We start from the raw sequence: 27,517 nt of genomic DNA, 5'->3' as shown, positions 1-27,517 counted from the left end.
GTTTCCATAAACTGTATTTTTGTAAACTGCTTTAGGTTTTTACTGGGAAGAAAAGCGGGGCAAAAATATATAAACAAAATCTATAAACCTGCAGTAAATTCCATTGACATCACTAGGCAGGGCCCCAACATGTGTGAACATAAACATGAGGGCGCACCATCGCTCAGAGGCAGAGCATGTGCCTTACAGGCAAGCTCTGATTCTGTACCCAGTATCTCCAGTTCAAAGGGTCAAGAAGCAGGTGATGTGAAAGACCTACCCCTGACACCCTGATGGCAACACTCAAAATATAAGAAAGTTTAACAAACAAATAAAGAGAATACACATCTCCAATTCAGGGATTCAGGCTGAGCAAGGGAACAAAGAAAAGGTGAAAATATCTTTAAGAATTCTTAAGAGTACAAATAAGATGCCAGAAGATTGGAGATGGGCAAATGTTGTCCCCATCTTCAAGAAAGGGAAAAAGGAGGAGCAAGGTAATTATTGACCTGTCAGCATGACATCCATATTTGGCAAGGTCCTTAAGCAATTATCAATCAGTCTTTGAGCATTTAGAAAAGACAGCTGTGATTGCTAAGAGCCGAAACAAACGAGACGAAATACCTAGATTCAACTCGTGTCCTCTTACCTCAAGGTTTGTCGGGAAGTGTAGGTGTCCTTGCAGCTTAAAGTTTAGCATTTACAGAGCAGCAGGGAGGGAAGTGCAGGTGTCCTTGCAGCTTAAAGTTTAGCATTTACAGAGCAGCAAGGAGGGAAGTGTGGGCTTCCTTGCAGCTTAAAGTCTCCCGGTGCAGCCAGGTGTCGCTCTGCAGGGCCAGGCCAGGTGAGGGGAAGGGAAAATGCCGCGATGCACCTTGAGAGCAGGAGGAAAGGTGCCCCACGCCTACACTTCCCTCCCTGCTGCTCTGTAAATGCTAAACTTTAAGCTGCAAAGACACCTACACTTCCCAACAAACCTTGAGGTAAGAGAACACAAGCTGAACCTAGGTATTTCATCACGTCTGTTTTGAGTCTCAGAGCTAGCATGGGTTTCTCAGGAACAAGTCATGTCAGACTAACCTTATCTCTCTTTTTTTGAGAGTTACTACTTTGGTGGACCAGGGGATGCTACGGACATAGTTTATCTTGATTTCAGGCTTTTGATAAGGTTCCACATGATAGTCTCGTTGACAAGTTGGTAACATGCATCTTGAATCCTATTACTGTTAGAAAGATTTGTAACTGGTTGACAGATTGCACCCAAAGAGTGCTTGTAAATGATTCCTCATCTTCTTGGAGAGGAATAACAAGCAGAGTGCCTCAGGGATCTGTCCTGGGCCGTATGTTGTTAAATATCTTAATAAATGAGTTGGATGAAGGAATAGATGGGATGCTCATTACATTTGCAGATTATACTAAATTGGGAGGGGTAGCAAACACAGTAGAAAACAGAAGCAAGATTCAAGGTGATCTTGACAGGCTGGAAAACTGAGCTAAACCAACCAAATGAACTTTAACAGAGATAAATTCAGAAAAATCAGAGGCACACTTATAGGAGGGGGGAGACCTGTCTTGGCAGTAGTACATATGATGAGGATCTAGGGATCTTAGTAGATCATGATAGTAAAGAGTCCAGTAGCACCTTTAAGACTAACCAACTTTATTGTAGCATAAGCTTTTAAGAACCACAGCTCTCTTTGTCAGATGCATCAGATGAAGAGAGCTGTAGTTCTTGAAAGCTTATGCTACAAAAAAGTTGCATCTGACAAAGAGAGCTGTGGTTCTCGAAAGCTTATGCTACAATAAAGTTGGTTCATCTTAAAGGTGCTACTGGACTCTTTACTATTTTGCCAACTACAGACTAACAGGGCTAACTCCAAGATCATGAGTCAGCAATGTGATGCTGTAGCTAGAAAGGCCAATGTGATTTTAGGCTGTATCAACAGAAGTATAGTGTCCAGATCACTACTTTGCTCTGGTTAGACCTCATTTGGAGTACTGGGTACAGTTTAGGGCCCCACAGTTTAAGAAGGATGACAAACTGCAACATGTCCAAAGGAGAGCAAGAATGACAGAGAGGGGCCTGGAGACCAAGCCCTAGGAGGAAAGGTTGAAGGGGCTGGGGATGTTTGGCCTGGAGAGGAGGCAACTGAGAGGATATGACAGCCCTCTTCAAGTATTTGAAGTGCTGTTACATAGAAGATGAAGCAGAATTGCTTTTTGTTGACCCAGCAGGTTAGACCAGGAACAACAGGTTGAAGTTAAAGCAAAAGCATTTTGGTAAAACATTAGGAAGAACCTCCTGACAGCGAGAACAGTTCCTCAGTGGAACAGGCTTCCTCGGGAGGTGGTGGGGTCTCCTTCCTTGGGGGTATTCAAGAAGAGCCTAAAGGGTCATCTGACAGCTATGAAGTCTCTGACTTCATATTAATGTTCCACAAAATCAGTGCTTGGGCTCTCGTGGCCCCTTCTGATATGCCAACGGTAATTTTCCTCCAGGCCAGATTGGCCAGGGAAGCTGGAGGGTTTGGGGGGGGGGTTGCCTTCCTCTGGGCCTAGAGCAGGGGTCACTGAAGGAGGTATCAAGACCCTGGGCCCGTTGGCATCCCTTCCAGCTCTATGTTTCTATGTATGTATCTGCTTCAGTGTTTCAGGTAAGAGACTGAATTCCCCTTAATTTGTTGGAACGAAGACAAGCAATTGCTGTCACATTAAGAGTTATTACCCAAAATTCCTTGTACTATAGAGAATAAAACTAAATAATCTTTGTGTTTGCTCTCAAAATTATTCCATTTAAAAAAGGTGCATGTAGTTGAACACTGCTATTTCTTAGACCAGAGTGGGAACACACACACCCTCTCTGAACAAACAGCAGTTACCCTAACTGATCCCGTTATGGATCGGAGGCATGCAGGCCACTCCATTTGGCCCAAGGCTCTAGAGCAAGATCCTCCCCCTCCCGGAAAAGACCAGTTCAGACCACAATCCAGTGCTTGCTCTGAGCTGCCCCAAGTGATGGCGTTACACTCAAAACTGTCACTTTGCCCCTTCAGTGCAACTGGGGATCTGATCGCCCCTTCCAGCAAACAAACTGGGATGAGGCCAGCATCTGAGTAACTCCCATCCACAGAATAGGGCCCATGCCGTAGGGGTTCCACTCCTACTTTCCAGATCAAGTACTTACTTGGTCTCTAGATGAGACACATACATTTTCTAAATAAACAGGTCAGAAAATAACACACTTTTGTAAACTTCAACTCCCCGAAGGCTCTGTCAATTTCACCGCCCCAGTGTAACGGGACAGTTGCCCGTGTCTAAAACCAAGTTTCAACTTGCCAGGAGAAAGATGGATCTCTCTCCGGGGAAGCCGAAAGCAGTTAGTCTTTAGACCTGTCAAACAGATAAGTTCTTTGAACCAGCTGTTTATCAGTACATTTATTTATATAGGGTTCAATATTGCTTTGCAACTCCCCATCAAACACAGACACCAATCTAGAGTTTATTTCACTTTATTGAAAATATACCCTAGTTTTTTAATGAAGCAAGCAATCAAAATATAAATGGCTATTAATATGAATCCTATAACAACAGAACATAGAAAGGCAATAAGAAATAAGTTCACTAACATTTCTCAATAAATCCTAAGTTTAACATTGCTCAAAGTTTCTATGAAATACATAGGTAAAAATAGTTTCTCACCTAGATTCTCCCAAGAGATCTCTTCCATCAGTACCCTGCTTATTCTTTCTGTGTTTGCAATTATATACCTAATCATATGCAAATATTGATTGGTTTGACACTTCACTTAATATTCATAATTTCATAGTACAGCCTTCCAATTAGTTAAAAAATTATGTCATAATCAGAACTGCAAAAGAAAACTATACATCTCTAACAAGTGTCAAGAAAAGTTAAGTTGGGCGATCACCATTGGTTGAATCTCTGATAGAAGAACATCAATCTCAGTAGAGTCCACTATTTTAATTAATTGTCAAAGGATGAAAGCACACCTGTTGAATTACCTTACACATAGAAAAAATACACTGAAAGTTCATGTAAAGTTTAAAAGTTCATCTAGAGAGTATAGAAGCTAGGCCTAGTATTGTTCAGTATTGATTATTGGCATATGATTTTAATCTATATTGGCATAACACCAGTTTGGTGTAGTGGTTAAGAGCACGGGACTCTAACCTGGAGAGCCAGGTTTGATTCCCCACTCCTCTGCTTGAAGCTGGCAGGGTGGCCTTGGGTCAGCCCCACCTACCTCACAGGGTGATTGTCGCGAGGATAATAATAATGAGATACTTTGTAAACCGCTCTGAGAGCAGGTCTTAGTTAAGGGATGGAAGTAAAGCATCCCTCCTCTCCAACAACCCCCCCACACCCTTCTCCAGAGCCCATGTTCTCATCCCAGCACCCACTGGGAGGAGAGGATGCTGGCTGCAGAGAAGAGAATGTAAAACCACTGACTGCGCTAACCTCACACTGTGTCATCTGCTTTGAGGCTCAGTGAGAAAGGAGAACAATAGAGAGAGGGGGGAGGGAGGGGGGAGAGGGAGAGAGAGGGGGAGGGGCATCCACCCAGAAAAAGAGCAAGGGGTTTTCTTCCCTTTCTCCATGACCAGCTTGCTCTCTTCCGGGTGTCTGGGCAACCTCCCTCCCTCTCCTGAGCTGCTGTGCCTGGTGCTGAGAAGAGCAGAGGGCAGCGAGGGAAGCCCTCGCCCTCGCTCCAGATACACAATGGCCAGCTAAGGCTTCAACAATGGCAAGCGGGGTGGGGAGACGCAACCCAAAGCGGTAACAGGGATGAGTGCTGCAGACCGAGATGTGCCAGCCTCAGGCTTTCGGATTCTCATGGCCTACAGGGTTATTCTGCACCGGGAAGAAGGCCGTCAAGGGTGAACCCTATGGAGAGTAAAAGGCGATGGACACCATTTGCAATGGAATGTCTTACCCATGCCTCATCAGCACTTCCACAGCACAATTGACATGTGCTATGAAAGGATCTTTCACACCTGACAACACTATAAAAATAGGATTGGCTTTAGATTCAGCTGATTCTTCAGATTTTCAATCATGTGACAGTCTGTCAAAGCCAAAAGTGATGCCATGATGCAGATACAAGCTTCATAAATCTTTAAAATTTGACCCAAAAAAGTGAGCTGCTTATGGGTCCATTCTAGGAATCAGAGAATCATTCATCTACCACTGTCCACTACTTTTAATTGGCTGCCAAGGATAAAAGAAATATCTGTGTTATTATACAACCTGTTGACAAACTACATTAAAGTTCATATGCAGTTCACTAAAATACACACGTGATGTAATCAACATTCCTGCTACAGTGAGATTCTAAAGAGGACGCAGAGACTGAAATGAAAACTTGAAAAAACAGTATTTGAACAACTGATCAGTGGAGATTCAAATCACTTGTTAGGAAAAATATATAAAATCTTATTGTAATATGAAACGGAATAAGAACAAGTTTAAAATTATATGATAAAATGGATGCAAAACTTTGAAGAAACTATCTCTATGAGCTAATGAGAATCTTCATGGGCTAAAGAAATTAAATTTATGAATTGTCAAATGTTAAGGGAGAACTGGTATAAAATGTTTTTTAAATGGTATATTACTCCTATGGAATTTGCAAAAACTAATAAGGACTATAGTGGAAGGCGCTGGAAATGTCCATGTATGAATGCAACATTTTATCACATGTGGTGGGCATGCAAGAAAGCGAGAAGATATTGGATAAAAATACATGAAGAAATGTAAAAGATATTAAAGTTCCTCTTTAATGCAAGTGAACACACTGAACTCTTTAAATATATGGTGACAGTGGCGAGAATAGTATAAGCAACAAAATGGAAGGTGGAACTTTTTCCAGATGTGATTGAATGGATGAATAGATTGTATGTTTATGTATCAATGGCTAAATTCTAATATGCATAATAGGCCAATTTCAGGAAAAATGGAAAGGGTTTTTTTTTTTACTATGTGGCTGAAAGGTAAGAAAAGTTTTTGCTTAAAATGTTGAATATAAAATGGCAAGTATAATGTATTTTAACATAAATAAGTAGGGGTGTAATGAGCTTTTGCCCGTGTCTGAAACTAAGCTTCTACTAGCCAAAAGAAAGATGTATCTTTTCTCTAGGAAAGCTTTCAGCAATTAGTTCTCAGACCTGTCAAACAGGTAAGTTCTTTGAACCACCTGTTTATCAGTACATTTATTCATATAAGGTTCAACATTGCTTTGCAATTCTTTATCAAACACACAGACACCGGTCTAGAGTTTATTTCACTTTACTGAAAATACACCCTAATTTTTTTAATGAAGCAAGTAATCAAAATATAAATGGTTATTAATAGAAATCCTATAACACATAGGAAAAATGCAGAGTCTGAAAGTTCATCTAGAATACAAGTACTTGGCCTAATATGGCTCAGTATTGATTATTGTCATGTGCTTTTATCTATATTGGTGCAACAGGGGGATGGAGAAGAGAAATATTATGTAGCTATAATATTCTGCTATATATTCTGTTTTTGATATTATGTCTGTTCTCTAATGTTATTTTTGTGATACTGTTATGTAGTTACATATTCTGTTTTCGATATTATGTTGACTGTTTAATGTCACTTTCTGTTATATATCCTTCTGATATTTTTTCTACAGTTCAATGCTATTTTCTGTTTTAATAAAATAATTTTTAGAAACTTGAAGCCATAATTGCCTGAGTACTGTGAGAATGGATGCCATAAAAAGCTCCTGCTCTGTTTACACGACCCATTTGCCTAATACACCTACCTTTCCCATTCTCGTGCTAACAAAGGAGTTGAGTGGTGGGAAAGCCTGAGCTGGCATCCTCGCCACAAGCGCCATCGATAACTCACCAGTTCAATGCCCTGGGGGAAAGGGTTATCCTCCCAGTCCTTCTCCGGAAAGCGCTGGAGTATCTGCCCCTGGCCATCCCCGTTACCTGCATACGAAAAGACAAATAGGAAGATTCAGACCACAGCACCGATACTTTCTCCTTCTAGCAGGGGACTCACCAGCTGCCCCCGGGTGAGCAAGCATTACGGGACCTGAATCTTGCTGTTATGCTGCCATCAGGTTATAGGAGGATCCCCACCGTAGTACAATGCAGAAATCTCGTCACTGCTACCACAATCGTGTACCCACTCTCTGCTCTAAAGCAAATCAGTCAAAGAGATGAAAAACCAACCCCTTTCCTTAGAGAAAGCTGGGATGCGACTCAAAGGCTCACATGAAGCAGGGCCCTGCTTCAAGCCCTGGCATCTCTACAGAGGGGACCTCAGGTAAGAAGTGCTGGCAAAGACCAGGGGGGTGTCAAAACTAATTGGCTAATTAACACTTCTCAAGTAAGCATACTACTTAAACTTATTCTCTTACTGTATTTCAGAAGGGGAGAAAACATAAAAATGAGGAAGGATGCTGATGTGCTAACTAAGAGCCAGCTTGGTGTAGTGGTGAAGAGCAGCGGGACTCTAATCTGGAGAGCCGGGTCTGATTCCCCACTCCTCCACTTGAAGCCAGCTGGGTGACCTTGGGTCAGTCACGGCTCTCTCAGGGCACTCTCAGCCCCATCCACCTCATGAGGTGATTGTTGTGGGGATAATAACATACTTTGTAAACTGCTCTGAGTGGGCATCAAGTTGTCCTGAAGGGTAGTATATACATTGAATATTGTTGTTTATTATTTATTTAAAACAAAATTACGCCACCTTTCCACCCCAATATGGTTCCCAACATGGCAAACATTGGAACATTAAAATAACAATTAAATAAGCAATGCAAACACAAAACACCCAAACCATGGAAGAGTCTCAGTCACAGTTAGTGGGAGATGCCAGACTTCCCTACTGGGCCAAAGACGTGCATGTGTGCGTGCTCGCACGAAGAAAAGCTGGGGGCCCTTGCTAAGTCCAGAGGGGTAGCCATGTTAGTCTACTGTAGCAAAACAAAACAGTGGCACCTTAAGGACTTACTGACAATTAATACCTCTCGAGCGTTCCTGAGTCACAGTTCACTTCCTCCTCCGATGCACACTGTATCTGCAGAAGTGTGAGCTCTGACTCTCAAAAGCTCATAACGGAACAGATGCTGAGAGACCTGAAGGTTACAGTGGACCTTCTCTCCCCAAGTTCCTGCCCTCTACTGAATCGCAGCTACTTCTGCAAACACCCCTCTGCAGCCAGACCTTTGAAATTCACCTTCTCTCAACCGAGCCCTTTGAGTAAGCCCTGATGTTTAAAAAGGAGAGGAGGATGAAAAGTCACGATGCATACACAGACCAGCACAGGTTTCTCAGTCCTATCCTTCAGCTTTACAGAATTCAGAGATAATATACCCTGGATAGTAACTGTTATCGAGTGCCCAAATCTCCAGGACACCGAATGTCTGCATTTGGTCAAAGCCATACACTCCAGACAATACCAGCAGCAGCATCAGGATCTGGCAGCGAGAAACATCCCATGGGAGAATCCGTCCCATTAGTCCATGTTTCTCGGAGCCGAGAGGAACATCCAAATAATCCACCAATCACAACCGCCTTGCTCTGTCCCTTCCAAACATTCAAAAGTTATGAACTGACCAATTCATGGTTTTGACTATCATTTACAGGGCCTTGGACTCTCTAACCTGCAAAACTGCCTCTCCTCCTATGCTCTGCCACAACAGCTTTGCTCATCTGAGCAGGGTCTTCTGGGGGTGGGACCCTACAAATGGGCAAGATCAACAACTCCTGTAGATGCCTAAACTCTGTTGTGACCCCTTCTCTTGTGGAATGGCCAGCCTGAGGTGGTCAAGGAGGCTCCCACGATTGCCTTTCCTCAAACTATGTAAAACAGAACGGCTTCTTACTATTTACTTGCTTGGTGAAAATGTCTAGCACATTTGCTATTCCAGTGGGACTTACCAAAGGCACCCAGCCTCAAGCAGTAACGCTCGCTGCTTATCCAACTTCTCTAGCATTCTCCCTACTGATGATGGGGCCACTTCCACCACCACCCCCGCTACACTAATATTATATAATACCAGATCTGTTCGGAACAAGGTTGCATGCATTGCTGGGACGTTGCAGGATGAGAAAATTGATGTGGCTTGCCTAACAGAGACTTGGCTGCAGGAAAATGACAAGGTGTGTCTTTCCCAACTAACTCCCCCTGGCTATGCAATCGTACACCAACCTTGCTATGGAAGCCGGGGCAGAAGAGTTGCTATCATTCTTCATGAGTCCTTCAACTTCCGCAGATCTCCAGTCAAGCTATATCTGGTATTGACTGCATGTTCCTGTCTCTGAGAGTTAAAGACAGACTGGGTATCTTGCTTGTTTACAGACCACCCAACTCCCCCATAAGCCCCCTTTCTGAGTTGGCAGAGCTGCTGGCAGACATGGTATTGGAGAACCTAGACTTATTGTTCTGGGAAACTTCAACATCCATGCAGAGTGTCCCAAGTCAGGCCCGGCTCAGGAATTTATAGCTTCCCTGGCAACCCTGGGCCTCTAGCAAATTGTGACAGGCCCTACACATGAAAAAGACCACATGCTAGACTTAATATTTTGCACTGAGCCTTTAAGAGAAAACCTTGTTTCAGCATTGGAGGTTCGGCCTCAACCATGGTCAGATCATCATCTGCTGAAGACAAAAGTGAATATGCCCCCAACACCCCACAAAATAGGGGGTCCAGTTAAAAAGATTTGCCCACAAAGGCTCATAGACCCTTCCAGATTCCAAAATGCCTTGGGGGATTTTAGAATTCCAGACACAGTTGCTGTAGGAGCATGGAACGCAAAACTCCTTGAAGCTACTGACACCATTGCTCCTTGTCGACCTCTCTGGCCCTTGGGACGAAAGCTGGCACCATGGTTTACCACGGAGCTGGCTGACCTGAAGAGGGCTGGAGGATGTCTAGAAAGACGTGGGCGTAAAACACACACAGAAACTGATAGAACTTGCTACAGAACACATTGGAGGATCTACGAAGCAGAAATGAAAGCGGCAAAGAAACGTTACTTCTCTGCAACCATTGTGTCAGCTAGTTCACGACCGTCCCAATTGTTTAGAGTATCCAGACACCTTCTAAACCCCTAAATCTGAACCTTTACAGTCCCAAGAACAGACAATGAGCTGTGAGGCCTTAGCTACGTTTTTTGCTGATAAAAAACCATCTCTAGACAAAACTGATGTGGCCGATTATTGTCCAGTCTCTAATCAGCCCTTTCTGGGCAAAGTGATTGAGAGAGCAGTAGCTGACCAACTCCAGATTTTCTTGGGACACGGGTTGCCGTTGGAGGTCAGCTATCTCCAGAATGGGAATTATTTTGTGGGGTCCTGCAGTGTGTAATCTTATCTCCCATGTTATTCAACTTCTACGTAAGGCCTTTAGGAGAACTCATTCGTAGCTATGGAGTTGGACATCATAAATATGCAGATGACACCCAACTCTATATCTTGCTAGCCAGGTCCCCACGGGATGCAGTAGAAATCTTAGAAGCTCGCTGCCTGAAACCCATAGTGAAATGGCTGGACCCAGACAAGACTGAAGTGATGCTTATTGGGAAGCCAGAGATCTTGAAAGACATTGTACTTCCCACCTTCTATGGAGTTCGTTTGACCCTTGCACACTCTGTTAATAGCCTGGGGATTATATTGGATCCAGCGCTACTACTAGAAAAGCAAGTTAAGGCAGCTGCAAATAACGCTTACTACAAACTAGCCTGGAAAATGGCTCCTTGTCTCAATACGGCCAAACTGGCCACATGGGTCCATGCTATTGTCAGGCTATGGATGACAGGCTATGGCAGATAGATCCCTGCACCATTGCAGCAAGAAATCCAGGCTCTTGGTTAAATGGCTTTATACAGAAATCAGATTGTTTCCACAGATATGTCCATAGAATTACTCAGAAGCAAGGTAAGCATCTAAGCAGTAAGAACAGGTTGACAGGAATGGTAACCTGTAGGAAAATCCTTCCTCTTAACACACACGTTTGCTCCTTCCCCCTCCCAACAGTAAAACAGGACTTTTGGCACATATCTGTACTATCAAGTCCAGAAACTGAGAAAGCAAGAGATCAAAGTTGAGACACAGCAGTGTATAGGAGTGAGCAGCATACAAGGTCAGAAGCAGAGTTTCTACAGTCCGTTAGATGAGGCACCTGCAGCTTCAATAAGCCCGTGAAAGGAAACCGTTACGGCACTGGCAATATAACATCAAGTTATAGCATGAAACACTGGTTCAGAAACCACAGGTCAGCAAACAACAGGTCAGCATTAAGTAGTAGCATGACAGCGCTACTGCTAGAAAAACAAGTTAAGGCAGCTGCAAAAAACGCTTACTACAAACCAGCCTGGAAAATGGCTTCTTGTCTCAATGCAGCCGAACTGGCCACTTGGATCCATCCTATGGTAACATCAAAACTTGACTATTGCAATGCATTATACATTGGTCTCCCATCTAAGTTAACTAGGAGGCTCCAATTGGTGCAAAATGCTGCAACTCGACTATTATCAGGAACGAGCAGGAGTATGAACATCACTCCAATCCTACAGTCACTCCACTGGCTACCTATCAGTTACTGTGCTCAGTTCAAGGTATTGGTTCTTACATACAAAGCTCTTCATGGCCTTGGCCCGGCATACCTACGGGACCGCCTCCCTCCCTATGTCCCTCCACGGCAGCTTCGCTCATCTGAACAGGGTCTCTTGCAGGTGTCAGCATGTACAAGGGCAAAATCAACAGCAGTTTGTGGAAAGCCATACACGGGCTTTCTCTGTGGTGGCCCCTACCCTATGGAATGGCCTGCTTGAGGAGGTCAGGAGAGCCCCCCCCCCCGCCACCTGCTCCTGGCTTTCCCAAACAATTATTCAAAAAGGCCTTTTTTTTCAGCTAAGAAGGCAGCATTGTAGGAAAGGGGTCCCCAGATGTTTCGCTAATGAGTTAGAAACCACAGATTTCACCATTATGTTGCCTTACATATTACCTGTTGCTTTAAATATGTACTTATGTATACTGCCTGTGCTTTATGTTGTTTAATGTAAGTTCTAGAATTGATTATGTTCTGTTTCAGCAATTCCTCAACCCCATACTGGATCCTTGCTAATACTATGTCTTTGTAAGCTTATATTCATTTACCCCACGACATTGTTTATGGAAATGTTCTTGACACTGTATGGAAATGCCTGCCCTTGTCCTTGCTGCTGACTGTACTAATCTCACACTATGTAATCCGCCTTGAGTGTCAGTGAGAAAGGTGGAATATAAATGAAATAAATAAATAAATAAAATGCTGACTCAAATGTAGCAGTGGAGGCACCAAACGTTGCAGCAACTGCAAGGATTCTGTATATATTTGGGAATAATAACAACAACAACAACATTTGATTTATATACCGCCCTTCAGGATGACTTAACACCCACTCAGAGCAGTTTACAAAGTATGCCATTATTATCCCCACAACAAACACCCTGTGAGGTGGGTGGGGCTGAGAGAGCTCTGGGAGAGCTGTGACTGGCCCAAGGTCACCCAGCTGGCTTCAAGTGGTGGGGTGGGGGATCAAACCCGGCTCTCCAGATTAGAGTCCCGCGCTCTTAACCGCTACACAACAAGAACATTATGGATTCTGTTCTCTTTTTTCAAGTGTGGATATGAGGGTGTTAAAAGTGTTCCTTTTAAAGAGATCATCTTCCTCTGCTTTTATAATGTTTAAAGAAATATATCATCTCACAGCATAAAAATCAGCAGAAAAAATTAAGGACACATCTATGCTGCAAGGATTTTATGATCAAAATTGAAACAGTGGGAGAGAATAGATTCCAGGAGAGAAGAAAAGCTGGAATGAATCAAATACATGCACCAAATAGCCCTTAAAATCTGAGCAAACACCATAATCCTAGGAGTATTTATCCCAAAGCCAGCGTTGTTGGTTTTGTTGGAAGTGGGTAGGTGGGTGAAATCCACAGTCTTATCATAGCTGAAAATATGCATAAGCAGTAAATATGCTTATGACTGCAGGCAGCCAAGCAACTGGAGCCTCTTCAGCTATACTCAGAAGTCAGTCCAAATGAGTCTACTGAGGCTTACTCCTTAGTAAACATGCACAGGGTTGGGCTGTAAATCAGATAAGATACTCATGCTTGAATCCCATTGCTTTGTTGACTTAATTCCAGCTCCAGAGGCCAGAAAACAATTTTACAATAACGGAAAATAAGAATATTGTTAGTTTTTCCTCCTCTAACAAGCTGCACATCTGAACCTCAGTGTCAGGTCTTGCTAGGTACTTCCCCAATCACTTCACTGCATCACTCTGGTGTATGAGTTAAAGATTATTTTATTAAGGAAAGATATCCGTTCAAGAAGCTGTAACAATGGAATTGACCGGAATGCCTAAAGGTAGTAAAGCAGGGTAAATTATAGGACACTGTCTCCACCCCCACCACCACCCCACAGTGGGAAGGAGAGGCCGTTGGAGGTTTTGGCGGGCACATTGCCTGGGAAGAAGGGAAAGGGGGGAGAAAGGAGCTCTGCTCAGTCTCTGTGTTAAGTCCAAGGTCAGGTTCTCAGGCTTCAGCAGGAACTGGTAACCAAAACACCTTGCCTGGAAGATAAGCAGTTAGCTACAAAGCAACAGAATGCTGGTTTTACTTTGCATGTACTCAGAGGCACAATACTATCACAACACATCTGATGCATGGTAGATATGCTAAAGGCCTATCTGACACTCAGCCAGTGTCAGCAAACAAACATCTCTTCAGGTGTCCCCTTCATTGGCTCTCATCCCACTTCCTCCATGTGGCTTTCAGCTATGAGGCAGCTCCATAGTCTTTGCAAGTACCCATATTTACTTCTAAGCAGGCTATGGTGCCAGAGGAGGTTATATTTAAAACAGGGTGGGTGGGTGCTCAGAGCTTCAGGCACCACAGGGTAATTCTAATATGTGCCTGGATTTGTTAAGCTCTGCAAACCAACAACAACAACTGCTCTTATATACCGCTCTTCTAGACAGATTACTGCCCCACCCTGAGCAGTGAACAAGTTAGTGTTAGCATTATCCCCACAATGCTGCTGGGGAGCTGGGGCTGAGGAGTGGCTTACCCAAGGCCACCTACTGACCTCATGGCAGTAGTGGGATTCAAACCAGTAGAGTGCTGATTCACAGTCGAACCACTTAACCACTGTGCTACAGCACAGTGTAGCCACAAACCTTTCCCTCTCCTTTCAATCATCTGGGATGAGGCCAGACAGCTTGTGAGCCTGCTTGCAGGGAGGGCAAAATAGAAATCCAATAAAATAAATAAACAAACAAACTATGGTCTTAGTTAAATTCAAAGCCTGCCCCCACTTCACCCCACCCATATAATCTGTGGCTGAACATGCAGACTAGACCTGAAATTCTGGTGGTGTCAGGTGCTCAGGATCACCTGTAACATTCAGTACCCCCCTGCAGCTGAAGCTGATGCTGTTGGGGTGATTCTGTTATTTGAACCCAGGGTGAGAAACTGAGAATGGGAGGTATTTGTTCCTGTTGTAATATCTTTCCCGAGTCTGGGAGCCTGCTTGACCTTGAGCAGTCCATGAATCACACAGCCTGTTTTCCTGTCTGCAGAGTTAGAGGACTGTTAGGAGAAAGGGAAGGGGGATTAGGAGTAGCTTTGGGGAACCTGTATCTGCTTGATACTTGTCTGTAGCCACCAGTCCTAGCAAGGATGGCATAAGGGTATGATACTGGCATCTTATCAATAAAGAACTTTTACTCATGAAGTGAAGTCTCTTGAGAGTTGCTGGGCATCCTTACAGATGGTTTAAAATTCATTTCAGCACTTTGGAAAAGTTGGTTTTGAACATGTTAAATGTCACAGGACCACAACTGAAAAACCATGTTTTGCTCCTGCTTTTGGGTATCTAGCAAGTAAGAATAAAGACTTTCTTTCAAATGGAAATCTGACTTGCTTCTGATTCGATTAAAAAGCTTTTCTATACCTAGCCGATGTTCATTCATTTCAGTAAGATTAGAGACCATAAGTACTTAGGGACATGCATTACAAAATTCCTGAGCCAAAGTTACACACAGGAAGTACTGGTTCGGGTCATTAGGATGATGATGTCCCAAACAGGATTCTTTGGAATTCTGAATCCCCCTCCCACTTTTGCCAAATTTGGGGTGGTTACAATCAATTCAGCATGCGCTCATGTTTTTCTTTGATTCTACAGTTTTGGTTGAAGAACAGCCACTGCAGACCCCTCTCCAAAAGTCCCACATACGGAATAATAGGTGAGAAGCAGGATGGGATTGGGGGGGGTCTCTGCAAAGAAGTCTTCCTCACATTGTGAAAGCAAACAACAGACCACAACAAGGAAGGATTGCAAACACAGAGTTTTTAGCAGCAAGTTTTTAAAAAGGCCATTCAGTCACTGTAAAAGTAGAAAAATGGTATGAATGTAGGGTTAGGATTAGGGTTTTTTTTTAATGTCAGTGGCAGGCTCAAATTCCCACAAATAGGAGTCAGTAGAGAAAAGAGCATCTGCGCACAGAGGCACCTACTGTGGGGTTCTGTAAAATCAAACCCCTTGGCTCAATTTGCTCAAAACTCTGGAGGTCTTTAGAGAAGAGGGGGGATTGTTCTGTGCAAATCTGGTGCTATTATCTTTAGCTCCAGAACCTGAACAAACCATATCTATTTGAATCCCAAACCAATGTCCTACATGAAAGTGAGCAATCACAGCAAGAAGTTCCTCCTGAACACAAAATTCCAAACAATTCTTCTCAGCATGCATTCCTAATAAGTACTAAATGTGTTAAGTTTCATTATTCAATTTAATCACTGTTCCTCTTTTATTAGCCCAGTTAGTAGCAGATCTAAAAAGGCTAGGAATGATCTCATTGCTTCAGGTAATATTGTGGTGGGACTGGATTTTACAACCAGCTAGTAGAAAATTGCAGTTTGTGAACCCTATATATGCTGATGTAATGTACCAGAGATCAGAGTGGCTAATATCAAAAATTAGAATAAAGCTGAAGAGAAACACTAAAAGAATCATAGTGCCAAAATACAATCTATTCCTGAAGAATTCAAAGTCCAGGTAAGGAGGGGTGGAGCAACGCCAGGAGACGAGGGGGGGGACACACACGTGAAAGCTGAGCTCTCACAACCCTTTATCCTCCCTTGGGAAAAACGCAGTGAAAACAACCAACCTTAACCCATCTGAAAGGAGAAAACAAACAACAACTAAAAATAAAGCAGCTCTGGAAAAATCAGGGTCCTTGGAAACCTCTCTGAAGCCAGGAGAGCAAATGACTTTAGACTCTGCAAATGCAAGTGGCCAAGCCAATAATGGCAGCTGCAGAAAAGCCCCCGGAAAAACAAGAGAACCAGTGAGCAAGAGAGAGATACTTGAGATCAAAGAGGGCTTACAAAACTTTTTTGCAAATAAAGTAGCAGAACTTTTAGCACCAATTCATGTGCAAATCAAGGAGCTAACCAAAAATCTGAAAGAAGCAACCCAAGCGGCAGAAACAGCACTGGAGCTGGGAATGGCATTACAGGAGGAAATTAAAAGCATCCAAACTAAAGAAACGTCTATAGATGATAGATTATCTCTGCTTGAGAGCAAAGCACGGCAACGCAATCTTAAAATTCGCGGAATCCTGGAAGACGAGGACGGTAATACTGATTTAGCCCTCTTTATATCAAAATGGCTAGCAAGTGAGCGTGCAGCAACTCGAGGAGTGAGTAGCAGCTACTGTCATAAAAGCCCTTCGTGTTGGCCCCATGGAAGCAGCTCATCCAAATCACACACACCCCGGGACATTCTGGTCCAATTTCTATACACCAGAACTAGAGAGAATTTTGAGGGAGGCAAGAATCAAGGGGACACTGACTTATAATGACAGAAAAGTTCTAGTCCTCATTGATCTCCCTCCAGAAGCCTAGGAGAAACGGAGAACACTAAAACCAATTACAACAGTATTAATAAAGGAGGGTATAAAGTTCAAGTGGAGCACCAACTTCAACGTCATTGTATTCCAGAAAGGTCTGGTGTGCATCAAGCAAGTGATACAGAGACAGGAAAACAGCTTCTATCATCTCTGAAAATCCACACAAATATAGAAGAAGGAAAGCTGTCTAAAGACCAAAAGAAGCACTGAAAGTTCAAATCAAAGATCACTAAAGACACGTGAGTCAGAGAACAACCTTGAAATTCATCACCAGGACTCTTCAAAGATTTAGAACTTTGAAAGATTTATATATGTTCAAATGTTAATAATTGTATTAAATAGTTAAGCAAACTAGTTAAGGTGGTTAAAATAGGTATGTAGTAAAATAAGTGTTTCGTTTAATATCAGGAGCCTATTTTTGTAGGCTCCATAACTATATCAGGAGGAGTGGGGGGAAATGAGATACATGCAAAAATTTTATTCACTTCCCCCCCCCCTTTGTATAAGAGGTCCCAGGTCAAGGAGGATTTGATATATTCCTCCCTGAGCCTCCTTAAATAGGAGGCCCCGTGATACCTACCCTAACAATAGGGTAAGTGGCTTAAGGCTGCAAAAGTTTTTTCTTTATTTGTTGTTCAAAAACCTTGGAGTTTTAAGTTAGTAAGTTCTACTGGAGTGAAGGGTGCGTTCAAATTAGTTAGTAATAAAAAAATGACTACAAACTGGAAAGCAACCACATGGAATTGTAGGGGCCTTAACAATATTATAAAGCTCAAAAAGATCTCAAATGAGCTAACGGAAGGGCTCCCTCATTTTGTCTTCCTCCAGGAAACACAAAAAATCTAAAGGTAGAAGTATATTAAATTCAAGTTGGTTTAGTAACACCTTCCAAGCTCCTGGCTCATCTAAAGCTAGGGGAGTCACTATCTTTGTGGCAACAAAAGATCCCTTTGAAAGTACTGAGGTCCAAACAGATCCAAGGGGACGCTATGCATTTGTAAAAGGAGAACTGGATGGCTCACCTCTCACATTAGCATCAATTTACATCCCTAACTCTGACCAAATCAACTTTATAAAGGATATTTGAGACAAACTGGAGGCTTTTAAACATGAAGAGTGAGGGTGAAAGAGAGGGATGAGTGAGTGAGATGACTGATCGATGACTGAGAGTGTGGGTGGAGTGAAGGCAGTTTGAGACTGAGAGTGGAGAAAGGACATTCAGGCAGGAGAAAGTAGGCAAGCCGTGTGCAGCCTGAGCAATTTTAAGCAGTTCTGAGACAAATATTGAATGAGGAAAAGAGAGGCAAACTGTGCGCTGCCTGAGCAGGTTTAAGTACTACTGAGAGAAATATAACCTATGTGGAAGCCTGAACTGAGTATGTTTGTGAAAGAACATTCAGTCAGGGAAAGAGAGGCTAGCTGTGTGTGACGCCTCAGAAAAGATCTGTCTGACTGGGTTTAAGCAAGTAACTTTAAGAATTGAGAACTACTCTTTGAAACCATTAAGTTTTAGAAATAACATGAAACCAATATGCTTCTTAAAAAAATAAAAGTATACTTTGTTTTTTTATATCCTGGAGTATCTGTCATTGCTATATCCCATTCCTATCCTCAGGGCCACATAGACCACGAAGGAGCCTGACGCTTGGGCACGTTACTAAAGGGGAAATTTAAATAAAATATCTTGGAATAATACTCCTGGTGGCAGATTAAAGGCAAAATCTACCCAAGAGAAAGAACAGTACTATTCTCCAGTTCATATATATATACACTAGAATGGATTTTCTTCTAGCATCTGGAACACTATTAAACCAAATATCCTTCCCAGAAATTGGCAGTAGAAATCTATCTGACCACGCATGGGTCTCCTGCCAAATAACAAACAAAATTTCAGATGGTAAAGGAACAAATTGGTCCTTAAACAAATTATTACTGCTAAATGAAAAAATATGTAAAGAAATTTCCTAAGACATTAATAACTATTTTAACATGAATGCAGAATGTGGAGTAGCCCAAAACCAAATCTAGGATGCATTTAAAGCTGTACTTAGAGGCAAATTGATTTCAATTGCACCAGGGCAAAAGAAAATAAGAAACAACTTGATCCCGAGAACTTCTCTAGCATCCCGAGAACTTCTCACATATTTTACCTGTCAAGTCTAGACACTAAGAAGGAATTAGATTAAAGTTGAAACACAGTAATTCATGGGAGCGAGCAGCGTACAAGTTCAGAAGCACTGAGAGCTTCAAAGCATTAGATAAGACACCTGCAACTTCAGAGAGCCTGTGGAAGCAAGTTATGGTATTAGCAATATGACATCAGAGTACAGCAACAGCAATGGAAAATATTAGGTAAGCACTAGACAATGGCATGGATGTATGGGTACAAACATGACACCTAGAAGATCTCTGACAGATAATATCAGGAAAACCCTAAGTATTATTCACTACTGTCGTCAAAACAACTTAAGAGTCTGTCACTGTGGCATTATACACTGAGAAAGCCTTCGACAGATTAGGAATACGTTACCTAAAGGCAATTTTAAAATACATGGGCTTTGGCCCACATTTTTTACAGATAATAGAGACACTGTACTCAAATCCAAAGTCTGAAAGAAAAAAAAATTACAGATCAGAGACTATGGTTCTGTCCAGAAGAACTAGACAAGGGTGCCTGCTCTCACTCATTTTATTTGCTATCTCCTTAGAACCACTAGCCTGGGCAATACGGCAGGACCGAAAAATTAATGGCATCCAAATCAATGCCTCAGAATGCAAATTGAGTTTATTTGCAGACAATATAGTGATATATGCAAGTAATTCAATTCAAACACTACATAGATTAGAGAGTACAGTTCAAAATTTTGCCAGTGTATCAGGACTCAACATTAATAAAAGAAAAACAGAAATATATCCAATCACCAAACACACATAAGAAACTTACTAAAGACTTTCAGTATAAATGGATTTCAAAGACATGGAGACATCTAGGTATTAAAATTACCTAGAAAATTACCTTGAAAAACCTATTTGATTATAACGACAAACCTCTAATAACAAAAATAAACAATATACTAAAAGATGGTTGTTGTGGGTTTTCCGGGCTGTATCGCCGTGGTCTTGGCATTGTAGTTCCTGACGTTTCGCCAGCAGCTGTGGCTGGCATCTTCAGAGGCGTAGCACCAAAAGACACTGAGAGATCTCTGTCTTTTGGTGCTACACCTCTGAAGATGCCAGCCACAGCTGCTGGCGAAACGTCAGGAACTACAATGCCAAGACCACGGCAATACAGCCCGGAAAACCCACAACAACCATCGTTCTCCGGCCGTGAAAGCCTTCGACAATACAATATACTAAAAGACTGGGGAAAACAATTTTAACATGGATAGAAAGAACTGAACTTGTTAAAACCACAATATTACCACAATTTTTGTTTTTATTCCAAAACTTGCCAATTATCTTACAACAAAGGGAAATCAAACAGTGGCAAATCAAACTGAATAAATTCATTTGGTTCAGTAAAAAACCAAGAGTCAACTTCATATACATGACATGCCCTATAAACCAGGGTTGATTGGGACTTCCAAATCTGTACCATTATTATGCAGCAGCACATCTGAAAAATATCTTAAATTATACCAACCAAAACAATACAGTAGACTGGGTGCAAATAGAGTAATCATACATAACTCCAAATAACCTACAGGAGATAGTGTGGAACAAGCCAAATGAAAGACCGGAAAACACTAAATCAAACCCATACTTATTTTCAACTCTCAAAATATGGGACAAATTTTGAAATCTGTTAACACTAGAAATATCACCAATCGCTCCTTTCCTAGGCCAATGTTGGTTTGAGCCTGGAAGAAACCCAGGAGCCTATAAATTATGGACAAAAATAGGTATAACAAGACTATGTGACAGAACCCCAAAAGGACGTATCATGCCAAAGACTCAAACAGAACACCAAAATAACATCACATTACCTTGGTTGCAGTATGATCAAGTCCACCACATGGTAACCAGTATGGGTTTAGCAAAAATAATTGATAGGGAACTTAATCCTTTTGAAATTTGATTTAAAAGCAAAGATATTCAAACCAAAGGATCAATTTCAATTATATATAAACAAACAAATCAAACATATTGGTTAAGGGTTACTCTGCAGCAAAAAAAATGGCAAAAAGACTGCAAGACAATATTAAACCAAACTAACTGGAAATCAGTTTGGAATTCTAATATTAATTCATCTAAATTTCTAAACATCAGATCGCAAGCCTTCTAAATTAATTAAATTAATTTAATTTATTCCGTTTATATTCCGCCCTCCCCACACCAGCGGGCTCAGGGCAGATCACAACAAGGCTTAAAACGCATTGCACAATTCAACCATCAGTACCATTAAAAACATAAAATACTACATACCACCATTTAAAATACCACATCTATATAAATATAAAAACAAGAAGCATAGCAGCACATAGTTTAGACAATCACCTTTTCACCGTCTCTAAAGCGTTTTTACCAGAAAAATATGTGGGAGATGGAAGGTGACGTTGGACGGGAGGGCATATAGTTTATTCCCCCCGACTAGGGGGGGGGGCACTGCCTAGCATCAACCATATGCCTGGTGGAACAGCTGCATCTTGCAGGCCCGGCAAAATGCTAACAAATCTTGCTGGGCCCTGGTCTCATAAGACGGAGCATTCCACCAGGCTGGGGCCAGGACCGAAAAGGCCTTGGCCCTGGTCGACACCAGGCGGGCCTCCCTAGGGCCAGGGATCTTTAATAGATGTTTACCGCTTGAGCGAAGAGTCCTCTGGGGCTCATAGGGGGAGAGGCGGTCCCGCAGATACATTGGTCCCAGTCCACATAGGGCTTTATAGGTTAGTACCAAAACCTTGAACCTGATTCGGTACTCCACCGGTAACCAATGCAGCTGGCACAATACTGGTGTTATATGCCCCCATATCGGTGTTCTGGCACTGACCCACGCCGCTGCATTCTGTACCAGCTGTAATCGCCAGATCAGGTTCAGGGGAAGCCCAGTGTAGAGTGCGTTACAGTAGTTCAATCTAGAGGTGACCATTGCTTGGACCACTGTAGTCAAGTCGCGGGACGATAGATAGGGGGGCAAGTTGCCTGGCTTGTCGAAGATAGTAAAAGGAAGACCTGGCAACCACAGTAATCTGATCCTCCATTGTCAGAGAGGAATCAAGAATCACCCCCAGGCTCCTAACTCTCGGAGCCAGTGTAAGCACTGCCCCCATTGAGTATAGGAAGCCGGGGTCCCGAATCCACACTTGCACGACTCAAGTACATTATCTCTGTCTTCGTAGGGTTCAGTTTCAGCCGACTTTGTCTCAACCATCCCGCCACAGCTTCAAAACCATGCTCCAGGACATCCGGGGCTGATCCAGGCCGTCCGTCCAACAACAGATAAAGCTGGGTGTCATCTGCGGATTGGTGACACCCAAGCCCAAAACTCCGCACCAACTGGGCGAGGGGGCGCATAAAGATATTAAATAATAATGGGGAGAGTATCGCTCCCTGTGGTACACCACATACTAGTGGCCTACGGGATGATAGCCTCTCCCCTAGCGCCACCCTCTGTCCGCGATCACGGAGAAAGGAAACTAGCCACTGCAGCGCTGTCCCCTGAATCCCCACATCGGTGAGGCAGTGGGTAAAAAGATCATAGTCGACCGTATTGAACGCTGCTGAAAGATCCAATAAAATCAGCTGCGCCGATCCACCCCAATCCAGATGCCTGCGGAGATCGTCTGTGAGGGTGACCAGCAGTGTCTCCACCCCATGTCCTGGGCGGAAACCAGACTGGAAGGGATCTAGGGCCTAGGTCTCCTTCAGGAAACTCTGCAGTTGTTTCTCCACCACCCGCTCAACCACCTTACCCAGAAACGGGAGGTTCGAGACCAGGCAGTAACTGAGCGGGTCGGTGGGATCTAATGATGGTTTCTTCAAAAGAGGCCATACCACAGCCTCCTTTAATGCCCTAGGTAAAACTCCAGAGCTTAAGGACAAGTTTACAATAGCCTCCAAGGAATCCTGTAGTCCGTCGACACTGGCTTTTACCAGCCACAATAGACACGGGTCCAGGGGGCATGTGGTAGGCAGCGTAACCAATAGGTGGTACCTCACACCTTTAAATCTACACTATTTTAAGAAGGATGATGATCCCAGATGTTGGAGAGGATGAGGTCTAACTGGAACTTTTATACACTTTTATACACTGTTGGTGGTTGTGTGTAAAAAACTCAAAAAAGGAAAAACTCTATTCCGCAAGATCCAGGAAATCAAAGGGAAATTCAAGCCATGGCTTGGGTTGCTGAAAGATCAACACAGAAATACAGTATCTGATCAGGACAAAATAAAGGAAAGATGGAAACAATACACTGAAGAACTATACAGAAGAGACGGAAGGATGACATATTTTTGAAGAAGAGTCCTTTGATGAAGAATCAGAAATCATAGAAAGTGAAAGCTGCATTAAAAACAATTGGGAGAAACAAAGCACCTGGAGTAGATGAAATACCGATAGAGCTATTTCAAGCTACAGAAATGGAGTCCATCAAAATCTTTAAAAGAATCTGTCAACAAATATGGAAAACAAAACAACGGCCCACAGACTGGAAATGCTCAGTATACATTCCCATTCCAAAAAAAGATGATGCCGAAGAGTGCAGCAACTATCAAACCATTGCGTTAATTTCCCATGCAAGCAAAGTGATGCTCAAGATTCTACAGCAAAGCCTCTTGTCATGTACGGAACAAGAAATGCCAGATGTTCAAGCTGGATTCAGGAAAGGAAGTGGCACCAGTGATCACAATGCAAATTTACAATGGTTAATGAAACGCACCAGGGAAATTCAGAAGAAAATCAGGAGGCGTTTCTTAGATTACAGCAAAGCTTTTGATTGTCTGGATCATGAAAAGCTATGGATAGTGTTAAAAGAAATGGAGGTGCCACAACATTTGTTTTGATGTGCAACCCGTACTCTGGACAAGAGGCTACGGTTAGGACAGAATATGGGGAAACAGAATGGTTTCTAATTGGAAAAGATGTCAGACAAGGATGCATATTATCTCCCTTACCAGTTCAACCTCTATGCAGAGCATATCATAAGGAAAGCTGGATTAGGTCTAGAAGAAGCTGGAGTGAAAAATTGGTGGAAGGAAAAATTAACAATTTGAGATATGCAGATGACACCACATTAGTGGCAGAAAATAGACTTGAAACAACTACTTATGGTTAAAAGAGAAAGCACCAAAGCAGGATTATATCTGAACATCAAGAAGACAAAAGTAATGACTTTTACTTACACAATTTTAAAACTGACAATGAGGAAATTGAAATTGTCCAAGATTTTCTATTCCTTGGCTCAATCATCAACCAACAGGGAGACTGCAATGAGGAAATCAGAAGGAGATTGAGACTTGGAAGATCCTTAAAAATAACGATGTCTCTCTGGGAACCAAGATCAAGATAATTCAAATAATGGTATAGTCAGTCAGATTTATTTAGTTAAAAACCAGTACAGACTTGTAAAAAACATAAGTGAGTATCATACACAAAATACACCACTTTATAAAAATAATTATATAAATATATAATTATATAAAAATTTGGCAATATATGTACAAAAGTGTGGGCTTTCAGGGTTAGAAATAAAAGCAGATGTTACTTTGCACATTCCCTGCGGATTCTACAAGCCGTGGCTAAAAATCTGGCACTAGCCAACGTGATCTGGGGGTCAGCACCTAACAGGAGCTTATTCGTTTGCTCAGTGTCAGGGAGGCTCGAAAGCTTCTTCAGTGCAGGTTGGATATGTTTTATACGTATTTCATGGTAGAATTTACAAGCAAGCATGAGGTGCTCAATTGTTTCTACTTTCCCTGCCTTGCATGGACAAACTCGCTCAGCCATCGGGACCTTCTTATAACGGCCTTCAAGTACGGCAGATGGGAATGTATTACATCGGGCTAATGAGAAAGCCCTACGGTGGGACGGGAACTCCAGGCGTGATAGATAAGAGGCTGGAGAAACCACATATCTTGTTTGCAGGGGGGGGCTAGGAAATTGGAGACCCTCGCAAGATCCCTCTGTCTTTCGACATCCAGTATACGCTGTTTGACCACAGCCCTTGCCTGGTCCACGGCCATCATCTGTAGAGATTCAAATGAGAAGCCCAGCATTTTTAATTTCTGATGGGTGGTCCCGAGCCAGGCATATTTCCCATTACGATGTATGGGTGTGAAAGTTGGACAGTGAAGAAAGCTGACAGGAATAAAATGGATTCATTTGAAATGTGGTGCTGGAGGAGAGTTCCGCTGATACCATGGACAGCCAAAAAGACAAATCAGTGGGTACTAAATCAAATTAAGCCTGAATTCTCCCTAGAAGCTAAAATAACAAAACTGATGCTATCATAATTTGGTCACATTCTGAGAAGACAAAATTATCTGGAAAAGTCAGTAATGCTAAGACGCAGTAGGAAAAGAGGAAGACCTAAAACGAGATGGCTTGACTCAGTAAAAGAAGCCACGTCCTCCAGTTTGCAAGGTCTGAGCAAGTCTGATAATGATGGGATGTTTTGGAGGTCTTTCAGTCGTAGGGTCGCCAGAGGTCGGAGGCAACTTGACGACGGCATATAACACACACAAGTGTGTCTCTGCAGAGCGATGGTGTGGCCTCATTTGGAAGATTGTATATAGTTCTGATCAACAAGGTCCAAAAAAAGGTATTGCATAGTTGGAAAAGTACAAAAGAAGGCAAACAAAATGGCAAACAAAATGATTAAAGGGTTGGAGCACTTTCCCGCGAGGCAAGACTAAAAATTCTGGGGCTTTTCAAGTTTAGAAAAAGATAAACAAGAAACCTGCAAGGATCTGAGGTGGTTATTTCCCCCATATCTCCGTCACTACACAATTTCCTCTTTCTCTCCTTCTTGCAGACCCCAAATTTTATGGATTTGCTTTATTTATACTCCACCTTCCTTCCCAATGGGGACCCAAAGTGGCTTATAGCATTTTCATGTCATCCCATTTTAACCTCACAACCACCTTAGGCTGAGTGTGTGTGACTGGCCCAAGGTCAGCCAGCAAGCTTCCATGGTTGTCCCAGGTCTTAATCGAACACTCTGACCACTACACAATACTGTCTCTCAAAAAATAAATGTATTGTTTACTACATTTATACTCCACTTTTCTCCAAATGGGGGACCCAAAGCATCATTCTGGTCTTATACTATTTTATCTTTACAACCACCACCCTATGAGGTAGGTTAAGACAAGTGTCTGACTGCCCCCAAATCAGCCTGCATCATCCAAACCGTGCCTCCTCCCCATATTTTTTTTAATTTCAACTTTTTCGGCAAACTTGTGCCTTTTCTTGGGGTTATGAAACACTGTCTTGTCTGTTCATGGCTTCACTCTCCAGATTTAAGTATCCACAGATGGGGCCAGGTGAAGAATTGGAGACATGATAGAGGTTTATACAATTACACTGGGGAGAGAAACTGTGCTTCCATATTACTGTAGAATAGCACACAAGGACACCAATAGACTCAGTATAGACAAAAAGAACTTCATTATTCAACAACTAATTAAAATGGCAGAGGACACATGAGGAGAGGTATATCCGTGACCATGAGCCACAGTGACTAAGGGGAACTTCCCCCATTCAGAGAAGTTAGCTGTGTTAGTCTGTAGTTGCAAAACAGTAAAGAGTCTAATAGCACCTTTAAGACTAACCAACTGTATCGTAGCATAAGCTTCCGAGAACCATCTGACAAAGAGAGCTGTGGTTCTCGAAAGCTTATGCTACAATAAAGTTGGATAGTCTTAAAGGTGCTACCAGACTCTTTACTATTTTCCCCCATTCAGAGGCAGTCAACCTCCGAATCCCAGGGCCAGCAGGCAGCATCAGAGACAACCTTGACCCAGTCTCTTGGCCTTTGAGGGTAGACAGGGCCACCGTGTGAAACAGGCCGCTGGCCTAGAAGCACCACTCCACAGCTGGCCTGGATCAGTAGGGCTCCTATGTTCTCCCAGATGTGCTTGATTTCTGGCTGAGTATCATTCGAGGCTGCAGCCCAGTGCTCAGAAACAATGGGCTTGGCCCACCAGAGAAAGCTGGCCTGCTGCCAACACAGCAATATGCAAATGCACACCTGAGGCCTGAAAGCAGGGCCATAAGAACACTTCGGTGCCATGCCCCACCGGAGCAGCCAGTGCCAGTGGCTGAGACAGGGCATGCCTGATCTGGCCCCGCACACTTGAGGAGCGGAACTTTAAACAGATGCCCGGCACAAGGCAAAAAACCCCAACCATGTTGTACAGCACAAGTGACTGAAGACTGGGTCTGGAGGGGTTGGGAGACCACCCGTGTGGGGCTTCACTGCTGACCAGCCGTACATAGCAGCTTCCTGGAAAGGGAACAGCCAAGCCGTGCTCCACCAGGTCTTTCCTTTCTGCCAATACGCTCTTTTCCACAGCAAGAATCACTAGACTCCGAGGCACACAGGGCACTCTCTAAACTGGCTGCACTTCCATGC

General features: G+C 42.9%; 1 protein-coding gene across 3 annotated transcripts in view; it reads right to left on the bottom strand.

Moving 5' to 3' along the window:
- SBF1 (SET binding factor 1) overlaps positions 1–27,517 on the bottom strand; it is a 115,731-nt gene that overhangs the window by 79,696 nt on the left and 8,518 nt on the right. For all 3 annotated transcript variants that reach the window (XM_054987925.1, XM_054987926.1, XM_054987927.1), the window contains exon 2: positions 6,877–6,962. In XM_054987925.1, coding sequence (XP_054843900.1) covers positions 6,877–6,962 — 86 coding nt within the window. The remainder of the gene's footprint in view (positions 1–6,876; positions 6,963–27,517) is intronic.

Source organism: Eublepharis macularius, chromosome 9, assembly GCF_028583425.1.
Source record: "Eublepharis macularius isolate TG4126 chromosome 9, MPM_Emac_v1.0, whole genome shotgun sequence".
In the NCBI taxonomy this organism is placed as follows: domain Eukaryota; kingdom Metazoa; phylum Chordata; class Lepidosauria; order Squamata; family Eublepharidae; genus Eublepharis; species Eublepharis macularius.
This window is presented reverse-complemented; position numbering and strand designations above follow the sequence as displayed.